We start from the raw sequence: 13,756 nt of genomic DNA on the forward strand, positions 1-13,756 counted from the left end.
ATATTACCCGCTAGTCCCGATTTGACAGGAAGTGAGGTCCCGCTCACCGCCCGCAGGCGCAGTTTTTCTGCCGGCCCGCGTAGCAACCGGCAGCCGCGCGCAACGCGAAGAGGGAAAAAGTGATAGTTAAGCACCAGCCAATCTATCAGCTGTCCCTCACAGCAAGCAACTTTTCTTCTCACCTACATCTTCTTCATCTCTGTCGCCTCTCATCACATACGCTGACCGGACAACCTATCTCTTCTTTGTACCAATAGCGAAACCTCCCCTGACCGCCTCTCCACCATGTGAGCATTCCCCCTACTTTTGCCCTTGTGTAACTACCCCATTGTGTACCGGCGCTGATGTCTTATCAAGGGAGAGCTTCGATAACATCTACCTCGACCTCTCGAAACAACCGGGAAAGTGCAAGCTCGCGGAGAGCGGCTTGGGATGGAAACCCTCGGGCGGAGGCGAGACGTTTACTCTGGATAGCAGCAATGTCGGCGCCGCTCAATGGAGTCGAGCTTCGAAGGGTTTTGAGCTGAAGATCCTGTCGCGGTCTTCGGGTGTTATTCAGCTGGATGGTTTTGATCAGGAGGTTTGTCTTGCCCTCGGCGGATCTGTGTGTCTCTGAATTAGACAGCACGGGATCTGTGTTGATTTTTGATTTTTCTTTGCTAATCGCGGTGTTGTCTTCCATTAGGACTTCGAACGATTGTCCAAGGCCTTCAAAATCTGGTACGGCATCAACATCGAAAGCAGAGAACATGCGCTCCGCGGCTGGAACTGGGGTAAGGCGGATTTCGCAAAGGCCGAGCTCAGCTTCAACGTCCAGAACCGCCCCGCGTTCGAAATCCCTTACTCCGAGATCTCCAACACGAACCTGGCGGGTAAGAACGAGGTCGCCGTCGAGTTCTCCCTCCCCGCCGAGAACGAGCCCAAGAGCCAGCCGGCGGGCAGCACGAAAAACAGGGGCCGGAAGGCGGCCGCCGGGCCGGACGAGCTGGTCGAGATGCGATTCTACATCCCCGGTACGGTGGTGAAGACGGAGAAGGGCATCAAGGAGGAGAACGGCGAGGAGAAGGCTGAGGGTGAAGAAGGGGAGGAGGAAGAGGAGGGCGGCGAGGAGCAGAATGCCGCGAACCTCTTCTACGAGATGCTCATGGAGAAGGCGGAGATTGGCGATGTGGCTGGCGATACGTTTGCCACTTTCTTGGATGTGCTGCATCTTACGCCCAGGTATGTGGTCTCTTTCTGGGGTTTATCGGGTGGAATGGTTCTAACAGATGTTTTGCAGAGGTCGTTTCGATATCGACATGTACGAGGCGTCTTTCCGGTTACGTGGCAAAACGTACGACTACAAGATTCAATACGCTTCGATCAAGAAATTCTTCTTGCTTCCTAAGAACGACGACACGCATACGCTCATTGTTTTGGGTCTCGATCCTCCATTGCGCCAGGGACAGACCCGGTACCCGTTCCTGGTCATGCAGCTGAAATTGGATGAGGAGATCAGCTTGGAGCTGAACATGACAGAGTGAGTTAAATTCAAGGTGTGGGGATGTTTGAATGATCGTCTGACTTCTCCAGTGAATTGTTGGAGACGCGCTACAAGGACAAGCTGGAGTCTCGCTACGAAGAGCCCATCCACCAAGTCGTCACGAAGATCTTCCGCGGCCTATCAGGCAAGAAGGTTATCATGCCGTCGAAGGACTTTGTCAGGTAAGTCATGCGCCAGGTTTCTTGATGTGAAAATGCTTACGAGTTTGTAGCCACCACGGTCACAGCGGGGTCAAGTGCTCCATCAAGGCCAACGAGGGTCTCCTGTACTTCTTGGATAAGAGCTTGATCTTCGTTCCTAAGCCTGCGACGTACATCCAGATTGAGAACATTGCCGTCATCACCATGTCTCGCGTTGGCGGCGCCGTGTCGGCCAGCCGAACGTTCGACATTACAGTCACCTTGAAGGCCAACGCCGGATCGCATCAATTCAGTAACATTAACCGGTATGGAATCTTCTACGGAACTTCTTGGTTATATGTTTTTCTAATTCTGTTACAGGGAGGAGCAACAACCCCTGGAAGAGTTCTTCAAGGCGAAGAACATCCGATTCAAGAACGAAATGACGGAAGATGTACGTTGGAATTACCTATTCCCCGTGTGCACATTGAAACTAATAAATTTCCCAGACCTCGGCAATTCTCAAGGCCGCCCTGAACAACGAAGATATGGGATCCAGCGACGACGAGGGTGTCCGACCCGACCGTGGCTCTGCCGACGAAGACGAGGAGTCGGTTGACGAGGACTTCCAGGCCGACACCGAGTCGGACGTTGCCGAGGAGTTCGATTCGGAACACGAGAGCAGCGGAAGCGATGCCGAGATGGAGTATGCATCCGGCGGCGACGACGATGACGGTGATGTCGACATGGACGACGACGAAGAGACGCGACCAAAGAAGAAGTCAAAGGTTGGGAAATAAAATGACACTACTTGCTGTATCCCTTCGTTTTGCGGGGAGAAACAACCATACTGTCTTACAGAACATCATGATTATGGTTGCATAATGAATCTGGTCAATTTGATTATTTCTACTCCGTACAGGCATGGTTGTCGTCGTAGCACCGAGGCTCTAGTATCCTCCATTGGATCCGTATCATAATTGGCACCGACCCCCGATCTGATCTATCAGATCGATAATCACATGTCAGTGCCATCAAGTCTGCTATTGACAGCACTATTGAGTCTCACCTGCATTTGCATATATCAGACGGGACACGATTGTCTGGTCGATCATAAAGGTCGGGCCATGTACGGTAGATCATAACAGAACAGGTCCATGATAGGGATCTACCTAGTAAGTACTGGGATAGGTAAACCGTTGGTAACTGTATCTTACAGAGTAGGTAGGTATACAGTAAATATAATATCATACCTCGAAATACAACAATTTCATGAGTTGTTCTACTTATTAGCTGTCCACGGGATGCTGCCCAATGGTCTCGACCGAATGCCCGTTTCACCCTGCGGTTTGTACATGCCGAAATGCAGCGCTTGCATGGGCACCGTGTTGCAGATCCATCTGGAACACGGTTGGAATGTGAATGCCAGCTAGTTTAGTTTAGTTTGACCGTGAGTTATCCACCGATAGGTAGGTTTGTCTCCCAGGTTCTTTGTCTGGTGCCTCCTTTTTCCTGCACCCAGACGTACAGTACAGTAAACACCATCCATTCATTTCCCTGGCAATATCCTTATGTTAGGAGTGTTGATGCATGTCGCAGTCACCAGAGGTCTCCAGTAGTCGGTACTATATATATCGAGTATCGCCCACTAACAAGCAACCTAGCGGGCTAGCGAAGCCTTGACTTGAATTGTGTCTGTGTCTGATTGGGCGTGCATGAAGAGAATCTGAATCAGAGGCAAGACATTTTCTGTTCATGAGATCTCCGGCGACTATTCATTTTTTATTTTTATTTTGTGGTTTTGTTATTCTATCTGTAACCCAGGAGGAGGTAACCATCGTATCCATTATTATTGTATATAAGTTGCCCCTTAATTATGTTTGAGTAACGTCGTTACCGAGACCGACTGTTGGTATCTGATTACGGGGCCAGATATCTACTGACTTCAGGTGTAGTTAGTAGGTATCTGCCTCAGTATGAGCAATTGGGAATAACTGTATGAAGAGATCCCCTGAATAAGGTATCTGCAGTAAAGGGTAATAGAACCAGAACCCAGCTATCTATGAATAGCATCGAGTTGCACGGAGTCGCAGTCTCTAACAAACCACTCGGGCGGAATGGCAATTCTCTCGAGCCAGAGCAAGCAAGGCATTGCCTCTGTCGAGATTGTTTGCCAGTCGAAGAACATGGACGTATGGGTCAGGAGACGTTACGATCCATGGGACTGTTTGTGTTTGTTTTAGGGGTAACTACGGTGTAGTTACCTAGTCACTGAGCGTATGATCTGTATTGCCTTGTCCATCTGATTGATTAGTGTCTCTCTTCCCAGATCAGAAATGACGGACTGAGGATCTATTGAAATTGATTCAATGCCGGGCAGTTGACCTGTCCGGTGGGTAAGGAGCGTTATTCGACAGGGGGAAAACATGCGACCGTTGACAGGAATGGTGTATTCTGTGGGAGCCGTTGTTCAAATTGTTCAATTCAATTGAACAATCCTTTCAGAGAATCGCAGAACACTATACTACTCTGTAAACGAACAGATAATAAATAAGAAAGAAAGACCAAAGTCAGAGAAATTAGCGCCAGGGGACGAGGGTTAACCAAAGTCGGCGTTAGTCCCGTCTCTTCTGCCCGTCCCCCCCTTTCTCTCTCCAACGACCAACTCTCGCATCCTCCACCCCGTCAATTCACTCCGCAGGTCCAGTCGTTCTCGCCTTCCCCTGCTTTCGCTTTACTGCCTTCTTTCTCTCGTTCATCCTCCCTTTTTCTCCTTCGCTGCTTCATTGGTGTCTTTTTTCTTTTTATATCTCTTTTTCTTACCTTTCCCACCCCCCGGCTCCTCGCTCTAATCTCTCCCCGGAGCTTGTGCTTTTTCCACTTTCCTCCCTCCCCTATTGTATCCCGGTCTCCCTCGATCGTGGTCACTTGTACCTGTCCCTCTTAAACTCTTCTAGTGAACTCTCTCATCAAGGTATGGTGGCTTTTTGATCTACCTTTGGCTCCCTGTGCCACAATTCTCCCTCGATGCCTTCCTGCCTGCCCGTCGTTGCGTCGGTCTAAACTTACCACCTCCCCTTAATTCCGGTCTGCAAGGAATCCCCATGCTAACCAACTCGGTGCGACCTGATTAGGGAAAGGGAAAAAAAAAGTCTCATTCTCGACACTCGCTTCTAGATCTTAAATCCCGAATCTTTCACAATGGGTAAGCTCACGTCGCCTATGGCACCACATCTCATCCTTCTACCATCTCATCTCCGCTTTCCTATCCCGTGGACCTTCCCTCCGTCGTGAACAGAACCGCCAGACACTCGCGCCTTGTGACGATCGAGTAAACAGAAGATAAAGAAAAAAAAAAAACAAGATGTTGCGTTCTAGACGTCAGACTGTGGAGGGTTGCTCGCAAGTCCCAGACTCAGAAAGCCTCAACTCTTCGCCCCCGATAAGATCCAAGAGCCATTCGTCTCGTTCGCCTAGGAGGGAATCGTCGTCGGATGGCAGCTACTATCCCGATCCTCAGACCACTACTAACTCTACTCTCGCCGATGCAGCTTCGCCTCCTCCCCCTTCCAACGGGACCCCCGGTTCGGCCATGGAATCCCCCGCTAGCAGCAAGCCTGGCTCTCCCTTCGTGGAGCGTAGCAACCCTATGGGATCCGGTAATGCCCAGACTGTCAGCTCCAAGGACCCCAAGGCTGTCGCTCAGGCCGCAACAGATATGAAGAACGTCGTTCGCCGGAAGTTGACTGGCTACGTTGGTTTTGCCAACCTGCCCAACCAATGGCACCGAAAGAGTGTTCGCAAAGGTTTCAACTTCAACGTAATGGTTGTCGGTGAGTCTCTATGTCCCAGGAATAACAGCCATACGAACAATTTGGAGGAGGGACGGCTTTGCTGATCTGCTTTAACTAGGTGAATCCGGTCTCGGAAAGTCCACCCTTGTGAACACCCTCTTCAACACCTCCCTCTACCCCCCTAAGGAGCCCGCCGGTCCCAGCCACGACATCATCCCCAAGACCGTGGCCATCCAGTCCATCAGTGCAGACATCGAGGAGAACGGCGTGCGTCTCCGCTTGACCGTGGTCGACACCCCGGGCTTTGGTGACTTCGTGAACAACGATGACTCGTGGCGCCCCATTGTGGAGAACATCGAGCAGCGATACGACGCCTTCTTGGAAGCCGAGAACAAGGTGAACCGCACGAACATCATCGACAACCGTATCCACGCCTGCGTCTACTTCATCCAGCCCACCGGTCACTCCCTGAAGCCTCTCGACATCGAAGTGATGCGCCGCTTGCACACCAAGGTCAACCTGATTCCCGTGATTGCCAAGGCGGACACTCTCACCGACGAGGAGATCGCCCTCTTCAAGCAGAGAGTATGATAGACCTTCTCTTCCCCTGAATTTCTGATAGTGGGTTATTAACCTGGCCTGTTCCCCCCCCTTTTCTAGATTCTCGCCGATATCCAGCACCACAACATCCAGATCTTCGAGGGTCCCCGCTACGAGCTCGACGATGAGGAAACTATCGCCGAGAACCAGGAGATCATGTCCAAGGTGCCCTTCGCCGTCGTCGGTGCCAACTCGGAAGTGTCGACCTCCGACGGTCGCAAGGTCCGCGGCCGTAGCTACCCCTGGGGTCTCATCGAGGTCGACAACGAGGAGCACTGCGACTTCGTCAAGCTGCGCCAGATGTTGATCCGCACCCACATGGAGGAGCTCAAGGAACACACCAACAACTCGCTGTACGAGAACTACCGCTCCGACAAGCTTACCCAGATGGGTGTCGCCCAGGACCCCAGCGTGTTCAAGGAGGTCAACCCCGCCGTCAAGCAGGAGGAGGAGCGCGCTCTCCACGAGCAGAAACTCGCCAAGATGGAGGTCGAGATGAAGATGGTCTTCCAACAGAAGGTGGCCGAGAAGGAAAGCAAACTGAAACAGAGCGAGGACGAGCTATATGCTCGACATCGCGAGATGAAGGACCAACTGGATCGGCAGCGCCAGGAACTGGAAGAGAAGAAATCACGACTCGAAAGCGGACGTCCGATCGAAGAAAAGGGGAAGAGAAAGGGATTCTCTCTCCGTTAAAGCGAAACCGCAAGTCCGTTGGAGGTTTCCCGGTGCTTCTCTGCAGGGGTCAACGTGACGGACTGCTGCTCATGGGATGTATGTGGTCGTCGGAGGCATTCTGGTGATTTTACGGTTGATTCTCCACGACTGTCGATTGATCGAGCGCTGTCTTTCTTTTTGTCCATTTCTTTTTCACCCCAACTCTCTCCCTTCATTCTCTTGTGTTTATTTGTTCTCACCCCCGACGTTCCCTCCAATACTTTCCTCTTATCTGCTTCCAGTAATGACTCTTGCGCTTTTTTTACATCTTTTTGTGAATTTCTTCTTCTCTTATTAATTGGGTGGTTGCAAGACGCCAAACACAAAAAAGAAAGCTGCATCTCGTTCTCATACCGACAGTCGGATTAATAACAATAGGGGGAAATGACTAGGAGAATGTGCTGGAACACGCGAGCGATGTCCATGTTTGGAACTTTCTGCAAGATGATGCACACGGGGGTAAAAAACCGGCCTCATTCACGTCTTGTCCCTTTTTCGCTTCTTGTTATGTACTTTGCCTACGCTATACCTTGTCCCGCCTGTTTCTTATTCCCCCGTGGCATCCTGTTCTATTTTACCTGTCGCCGCCATTTTCTTTTTCCTTTTTCTCTCTTCATTATATCTTCTGTGCACGTTTTGTGTCCTCTACTACAACCTTTTAGTGACCTGACCCACCCTCCGACCATCATTTCTGGACGCATTCCCTTTTCCTATTGTGTTTATTTTCATCTTCGCAGTTTTTGTTAGTTGTCAATTTGAAGTGTTTGCGCAATCAGCCTGTCATAGATATCACGACCAGTATCTCGTAGGGATTTCTCGAGGGCCTCAAAAGATGACCGAAAAGGAAATCAGCTGTGGTCAGCGTTGGCGTTGGTACCTGAAGGTCTGCAGGTGTCTACTGGTGTTGGACGAGGACTTGTACCACCGGGTTTTAGAACAGGACTAGACCATTGTCCAAAGAAAAACAAAACGTCTATTCCTGAATTGCGGAGAATGTAGAACTAGAAATAGTATGACGGAGCGTTGCATCAACGTCCCGACGTCACCAGCCGAACAGTCGGGAAAGACCGAGGCGCCAGCAAACCCGCTTGCTGTCCTCCCACCACCGCCTTTCTCTCTCTCGGTCTCTCCCTCCCTCTCTCTCTTTCTCTCCCCGCCCAGCCCAGCCTCCCTCCCAAAATAAATTTACCCAAAAGACGATAGACTAGTGGATATCGACCTTCTCTCCCACCGCTCAATTCCATTCTCTTCGCTCCACTAGTCCTCTCCCTGTTCCTCTTTCTTCTCCGACACTATCCACCATTTTTCTAGCTTCGTTCCGTTCAACACCGCCATCTCCGAACACGTATCGCTACAATGGCTCCTCCTCCGGCGCACCTACCTTTGGGTGAAAGACTCAAGGCTCTGGCCCAAACACTACAGTGAGTGCTTCACTCAATGATCCAAGTCGAAGCAAGGAAAAAATACTGACCACTTGGCTCGTCGGCAGATTCGCTTGGTTTGCCGGGTATGTTTTCCCATATTATTCGCCCAGCAGCGTCCAACTTCCTCCGGCCATCGGCAAATGGCAGCCGCTGGTTTCGCGATACCTCGCGGTGAGACCGTGACGGCGAATAGAGTCGCTTACTGACGGAGTTTAGACATGTAACGCTGCTGATTTCCGTCTTCCGCTACTTCCTGTCCTACCTCACCTTCAACTATTATTCCTCCACCGCGCAGGCCGCCTATCGTCTCGCGTTCGTCTCCGCGGCGGCTACATATGGCATTGTGGTATACAAGGGACATATCGCGCGGGGCCGTCTCCAGGGCAGTCCTCCCAGCATTGCGCTGAAGCTTGCTGGTGATGAGAACGTGCAGTACCTGGGTGAGTAGCAGACGTCGCAGGGTCCAATGTCGGACAATTTCGACAGCCCTCCCGCGGCTGGAGAATCGATTGTGGCTAACTTGTTGTGTTAGGTATGGCCTTGGTTTGGCTGTATTCGCGTCAAATCTCGCTCGCTCTGCTTCCTTTCACCGTTTACTCGGTCTTCCACGTCGCGACCTACTCGCGTGCCCACCTGATCCCCACCTTGCAGCCTCCTCAGGGTGGCGCCCCTGCCTCGCCCACTTCTCCTAGCGCCCCCAAGCCTGCCCCCAAGCAGTCTCCTCTGGCCGAGACCATCGGACGATTTGTCAAGCAGTACTACGATACCAGCATGGACCTTGTCGCCGGGCTTGAAATTATGCTTTTGCTGCGCCTGGTCGTCTCGATCCTGACTTTCTCCAAGGGAAGCTTCGTTCTCTTGTTCATCTACCTCGCCTTCTTCCGCGCCAGATACAGCCAGAGCACGTTCGTTCAGCAGGGCGTTCGCCACTTCACCGCCCGTGTTGATGCTTCCGTCTCCCACCAGAGCACCCCCCCTGCTGTGCGCCAGGGCTGGGAGAGCTTCAAGGGCATCGTGCGCCAGGCTTACGAATCCACTGACCTGGGCCGCCTGATCGGCAAGGCGGATGCCAAGAAGCCGCAATAAATGGGAACCGAGAAAGGGAAGGATTGTGGACGAGTTTTTTTGAAGTCGGGCGATTATGACAATGTGAGAGTGGTTCTAGACGGACTATCTCCGACCTGCCTGACGTCATGGAAACCTGTCTGTTCGAGGTGCCTGATAGTATCTACCTATAACGAAGCGATGTCATTGGCTCTGACTTTGGTTGGTCCTGTGGCTTGTTTAATACTTGAATGAAGGATGACGTATATTTGGAGAAAGAAATGGTAGGGGTATGTTTGATGGAGGATGGGGAAATGGTTAATGTGCAACGCCTCAAGACTCAATTTTATTGTTATTTTTCTTGCGTTTCCTGATCGCCCTCTTTTTGATATTGTTAAGTGTGTGATCGAGCTATAATGCGAATGGTTTCAAGAGTGTTTCTGTGCGGAGTAATTTGATGCTGCCACTGCTTTTCCTTTCGTGTCTCTTTCCTTTCCTTTTGCTACTCTATGCCCTATGCCACGTCTTTGTGCGTTGTATGTTTTATGAGTGAAGTTTCTCTCTGCAGGTTCTTGCTTAGAAAGTGAATAACATGGATGAATGAAATGGATCTGTTTGGTCAAACCGGGAATGCCGAACCATTTCTATTCCCTGTAAGGTGTTAAGATGTCTGTAGATGAATAAACCCCCTAGGGCTAGAAATCTACCCCAATATTGTCATAATTAGAAGTATTTCAAATGAAATCGGGCTTGAAGAAAGACCTTTGGCCCTGTAATAGATTTCAACTAGTTCAAAGAGGGTTTAGGACCCGTATATCTCGGTAAATGCAGAATCGCGGTTAATCGAGTTAGATTGGAAAGCTTAAGTGGACATCTTAACTCTGCATGTTGTAACATTCACATACACCTAGTCGAGCATAGTAAACAATCCAAAAAAACAACTTGGTAGTCTTTGGTTTCGGTCAGCTCCCACTCACAGTTCCAGTCACCTTAGCGCTGCCCAGCTGCTATCTTTGTTGTGTCCACGCATTCAACCGCCTGGGCGCCTTTCCGTCGTGTGTCCCAGCATGTTGCGCTTCTTTAAATTGACGGAAGCTCTCCTTCCATGCCCCTTTTATGCAGCCAGGTGTCTTTGTCTAGAGATATCGAGAACCTGATGACCCAACCGTTTCCCAGAAATGAAGTCATCGTAAACCGCACTGGAGCTCAGCATCCACACGATCGAAGGCAGAACCCTTATGGACATAAAGTGGTGTGCGAGATTTTGCCGGTTGACCCAGTTATCTTGTGGTCCTCGACATATATAAGATATCCATGACCCCCACAGGGCTGGCTGAACGGTGCGGGATATACGGAACCCTTCTCGCGATGCGGTAGCGCTAAGGGGGAGAAGACCGGACAACCAAACCCGATGCGATTCTAAGCATCAGGAAGTCAGCAGAAGTTCACTTAGCATTTTGTCTGTGTGGAACCGTTTCAGCTATATAGAGGACTTACTGAGTAAGCTTTCCTTCCTGTCTGCTCCTCTTTCTGGAGTATCAACTGACATTTCCTCTTTCGGAAAATCGCTATATCATGCCTGAAGGAGAGGTTGCTTATGGAGCTCATTATCTTAGCACTGCCTCAAGCTTCACATACGAAACGCCTGGCTTACCAAGTGTCCCACTAGCTTGCCCTGTTGATCTGGTTGTGATTGGGGTAAAGGCTAATGATCAAACATGGGCAAAAGAATGTCTTTTTGCAAAGCTCAAGTGGAATCGAGCAACCGCAGGGGAATTCCAAATAGGAAGCGCAAGAAAGTGCTTCCCATGTTGAGCTTTGAGACATTCTGAGACATCCTGCTGATGACTCATTTCCTTCATGGGCTTGTCCAAACACCCCCGTTGGTCTCGTGCGGTGGAAGGGAGGCTTTGAAGACAATATGTTTATAGATAGCTTCACATTTCATATTGATGGAGATGTCTTTCTGCTACATTAGTTCAAACATAGCATGATCTATTTTGATAACCTGTAAATGCCTTCTTTCTGAACAGTCTATTCTTGCATCTTCTCTTTGGTTCATCCGGTTGGCTCCACGGTTCACTGAGGCTGCATTGCTCACTGACCCAGCAATAATCTGTGACAACGCCGTGCTTCGTGCGAAATAGACAATAGCTGAGTCATTGGCTACTGGTCCCTTTATTGCTACAGCATTAGACATGACACTGGCTATTGGCTACGTAGAGCTTTTGACGCTGCCTTAGGAGCCCCCACGGACATAAAAGGACCTCAAACCCCGGCCTTGCTCGTGCACTCCATTCCAACTCCCACCCCCCTACCCCTCGCACTTCAGAAAAAGGGAAAAGCATCCCACCCATTCAACTACCTCAAGCCCATCTACGCCAAGTTCAGCCCCCGATCAAATAACTCATTTACGAAACCCTTGACTCCCTTTTCCCATTTAAATACTATCATCCTCCTACTTTCAACCTCCACTTCTACCTTTGAAGCCTCGCACGCAAAGGCAAATCAAACTGCTTCCATCACTCAACGTATCAAGCCGCGAGACTTTCAACCAACCTTGGAGAGAGACACGCCTGCAAAATCCCTGATGTCTCATATCAACTCTGAAACATCTCTCAATATGACCGACAAGTACGCACATTCCTCTTGTATGATGATCATGACTGACCCCTGATAGTGACGGCTACATCGAGATCGAGGACAAGACCTACGATATCCCAACAACTGTCGTCATGAAGAGCGACAAAGAAGTGGTAGAGGCGATCCTAGCTCTCGTCCCTGAGCATGTGGCCGACCATGCCACCACCCCAGTCCAGGTCGACTATGCCAGATCGACCCCAGTACAGGTGGTGCTCCGGAGTCTGAACCGGGAACATCTCAACATGAGTGCGACGGAGGTGCGTAAGCTACTGAGAGAAAGCCTTCAGGATGTCATTTCAACACCAAATCTCTCCTTGCCTTACCTCGGTAACGCGCCAAATAAGGTCTCAATCATGATTTCGCGGAAAACCTGGTAAATGCCAGTTCCCTCCCGCGTACGACTGCGGTGTGCAAACTGCAACTCCCTCGAACTAGCACCGCAAGCAGGGAGGGAGTTGGATGGGTAAAGCATGGAAAGACCTCTCCTTTACTTGCACCTTTTTGTTTTTCATAGAATGTTGCCCTTTTCTGTGAGACTCTGTATGTAAGATTGACAAACGTGGTATCTAGAACTACTCTACCACAGACGGAACAGCATTGGGCAGCATTGGCGTTTGAGCTTTTTGGAGTTACTGTGTCTATTCATTTCATGTTACAAGACTGTACAAAACTCGCTGGCAATCAGCGAGGAATTCATTCTGTCGGAAATGTCACTCTTATGACCTTCTCAGGCATTTGATAAATTGTCACATTATGTCTCTGAGCTTCAAGAACGTCGTAGGGTCGGTACCAAATAGCAATGCCAAGCATTCATTTGGGCCTTCGCGGTTATATTTCCCCATGTTAGATGAGCGACGTGTGCCCTGTAGCACAGAGTCTGGCGATATTGTCAAAGGCGTTGGATGTTTGACTTAAATTCTCTAGGTATTGTACTCTCCAATATCCCTAAACGTTCCAATTCAAATCCCAACAAGCAAGATCAACCAAGACCTCACCACTAGATCCGACAAGAACACCGGCGATTGCAGAACAAGCATCTGTATTTGAACAGCTCTTGCTTCGCTTCAATGACCAAATCGACCTTGTAGTAGTCAAGCTGCCCATTTATGAAGTCAAAATACCAAGTATGCTGACCTGTTGTTGGGAATCCCAATTCGATTCCACGATAGAACAAAAGCCTGGCAATGTCAGATCGTTGGACTATGCTGGAAACCGCCCTGTCGAATGGGACCTGGCCCTCGTTGTCAAAATCATTGATAAGTTCAGGAAACTGTGTGATGATCCATTCAACTCTCTCAATGTCGTCGTAGCAAATTAGATCCGTCCCTGGGATGCAGAATCTGTAGAGATCATGAGGGTATCTCCATGCATAATCGAGCACTTGATGCAATATCGTATTGCCTTTGCCATCCTTCGTCAACTTTGAGAGGTCTGTCCCTTTTTGCACTGCAAGTTTGATAACCTCAAGGAAGTTGACTTGATAACATAAGTATCTAGCTTCATCAACGTTAGAAATCTTGAATCCAGCTTCAAAAAGGCGGGTGGTTTTATCAAACTCAGGTTTCCATATGCGATGAAACACTGGACTGTATCTAATCCCTGGAGCTTGCAAGGCGTGTCGAAAGACAAAGTGGAGCGCACGAGCCAACGGAGTCCTTGTCTCTCCGTTTTCCAGTCTGTCTAAGGAGTACGGGCTGGCGCCATAATCCAAGAGGATCTTGATACAGTCCGTATTTTCACAGCAGACCGCTTCGCTTATTAGTGTCACCCCCTTCCAAACACTATTAGGATCAGCACCAGCTTCTAGGTAACCTCGAAGAGCCCCGGCACGCCCCTCATGCAGAGCTAAGAATATGTGCGTGACCGGCCCTT

General features: G+C 49.9%; 5 protein-coding genes across 5 annotated transcripts; all 5 read left to right on the forward strand.

The window, feature by feature from the left end:
- The first annotated feature begins 23 nt into the window (after window positions 1-23).
- POB3_1 (FACT complex subunit) lies at window positions 24-1,595 on the forward strand. The gene is made up of 4 exons (XM_046083034.1): window positions 24-287; window positions 358-580; window positions 686-1,221; window positions 1,280-1,595. Coding segments are annotated over exons 1-4 (1,005 nt in total). The 5' UTR covers window positions 24-285; the 3' UTR covers window positions 1,524-1,595.
- An 86-nt stretch (window positions 1,596-1,681) lies between these two features.
- On the forward strand, window positions 1,682-2,462 carry POB3_2 (FACT complex subunit; the record flags this gene model as incomplete). The annotated part of the gene is made up of 4 exons (XM_046083035.1): window positions 1,682-1,704; window positions 1,755-1,988; window positions 2,044-2,116; window positions 2,172-2,462. The coding sequence occupies 4 exons, from the start codon at window positions 1,682-1,684 to the stop codon at window positions 2,460-2,462; spliced, it is 621 nt and encodes a 206-aa protein (XP_045938992.1).
- Window positions 2,463-4,863: 2,401 nt separating this feature from the next.
- Window positions 4,864-6,752, forward strand: aspB (septin AspB; the record flags this gene model as incomplete). Its single annotated transcript, XM_046083036.1, has 4 exons — window positions 4,864-4,867; window positions 5,214-5,495; window positions 5,575-6,041; window positions 6,117-6,752. The coding sequence occupies 4 exons, from the start codon at window positions 4,864-4,866 to the stop codon at window positions 6,750-6,752; spliced, it is 1,389 nt and encodes a 462-aa protein (XP_045938993.1).
- A 1,979-nt stretch (window positions 6,753-8,731) lies between these two features.
- On the forward strand, window positions 8,732-9,283 carry POM33 (uncharacterized protein; the record flags this gene model as incomplete). The annotated part of the gene is made up of 1 exon (XM_046083037.1): window positions 8,732-9,283. One exon carries the CDS (start codon window positions 8,732-8,734, stop codon window positions 9,281-9,283), a length of 552 nt encoding a protein of 183 aa, XP_045938994.1.
- A 2,581-nt stretch (window positions 9,284-11,864) lies between these two features.
- Window positions 11,865-12,261, forward strand: LDX57_001396 (uncharacterized protein; the record flags this gene model as incomplete). The annotated part of the gene is made up of 2 exons (XM_046083038.1): window positions 11,865-11,875; window positions 11,922-12,261. 2 exons carry the CDS (start codon window positions 11,865-11,867, stop codon window positions 12,259-12,261), a joined length of 351 nt encoding a protein of 116 aa, XP_045938995.1.
- Between the last annotated feature and the right edge of the window lie 1,495 nt (window positions 12,262-13,756).

Source organism: Aspergillus melleus (assembly GCF_016097325.1).
Source record: "Aspergillus melleus strain CBS 546.65 chromosome Unknown contig1, whole genome shotgun sequence".
Taxonomy (NCBI): domain Eukaryota; kingdom Fungi; phylum Ascomycota; class Eurotiomycetes; order Eurotiales; family Aspergillaceae; genus Aspergillus; species Aspergillus melleus.

Bases quoted from the DNA above. Each gene is read 5' to 3' on its own strand.
- POB3_1 (XM_046083034.1), top strand. The intron at 581-685 runs GTTTGTCTTGCC...GTCTTCCATTAG, and splicing joins TGGATGGTTTTGATCAGGAG to GACTTCGAACGATTGTCCAA. The intron at 1,222-1,279 runs GTATGTGGTCTC...GATGTTTTGCAG, and splicing joins GTGCTGCATCTTACGCCCAG to AGGTCGTTTCGATATCGACA.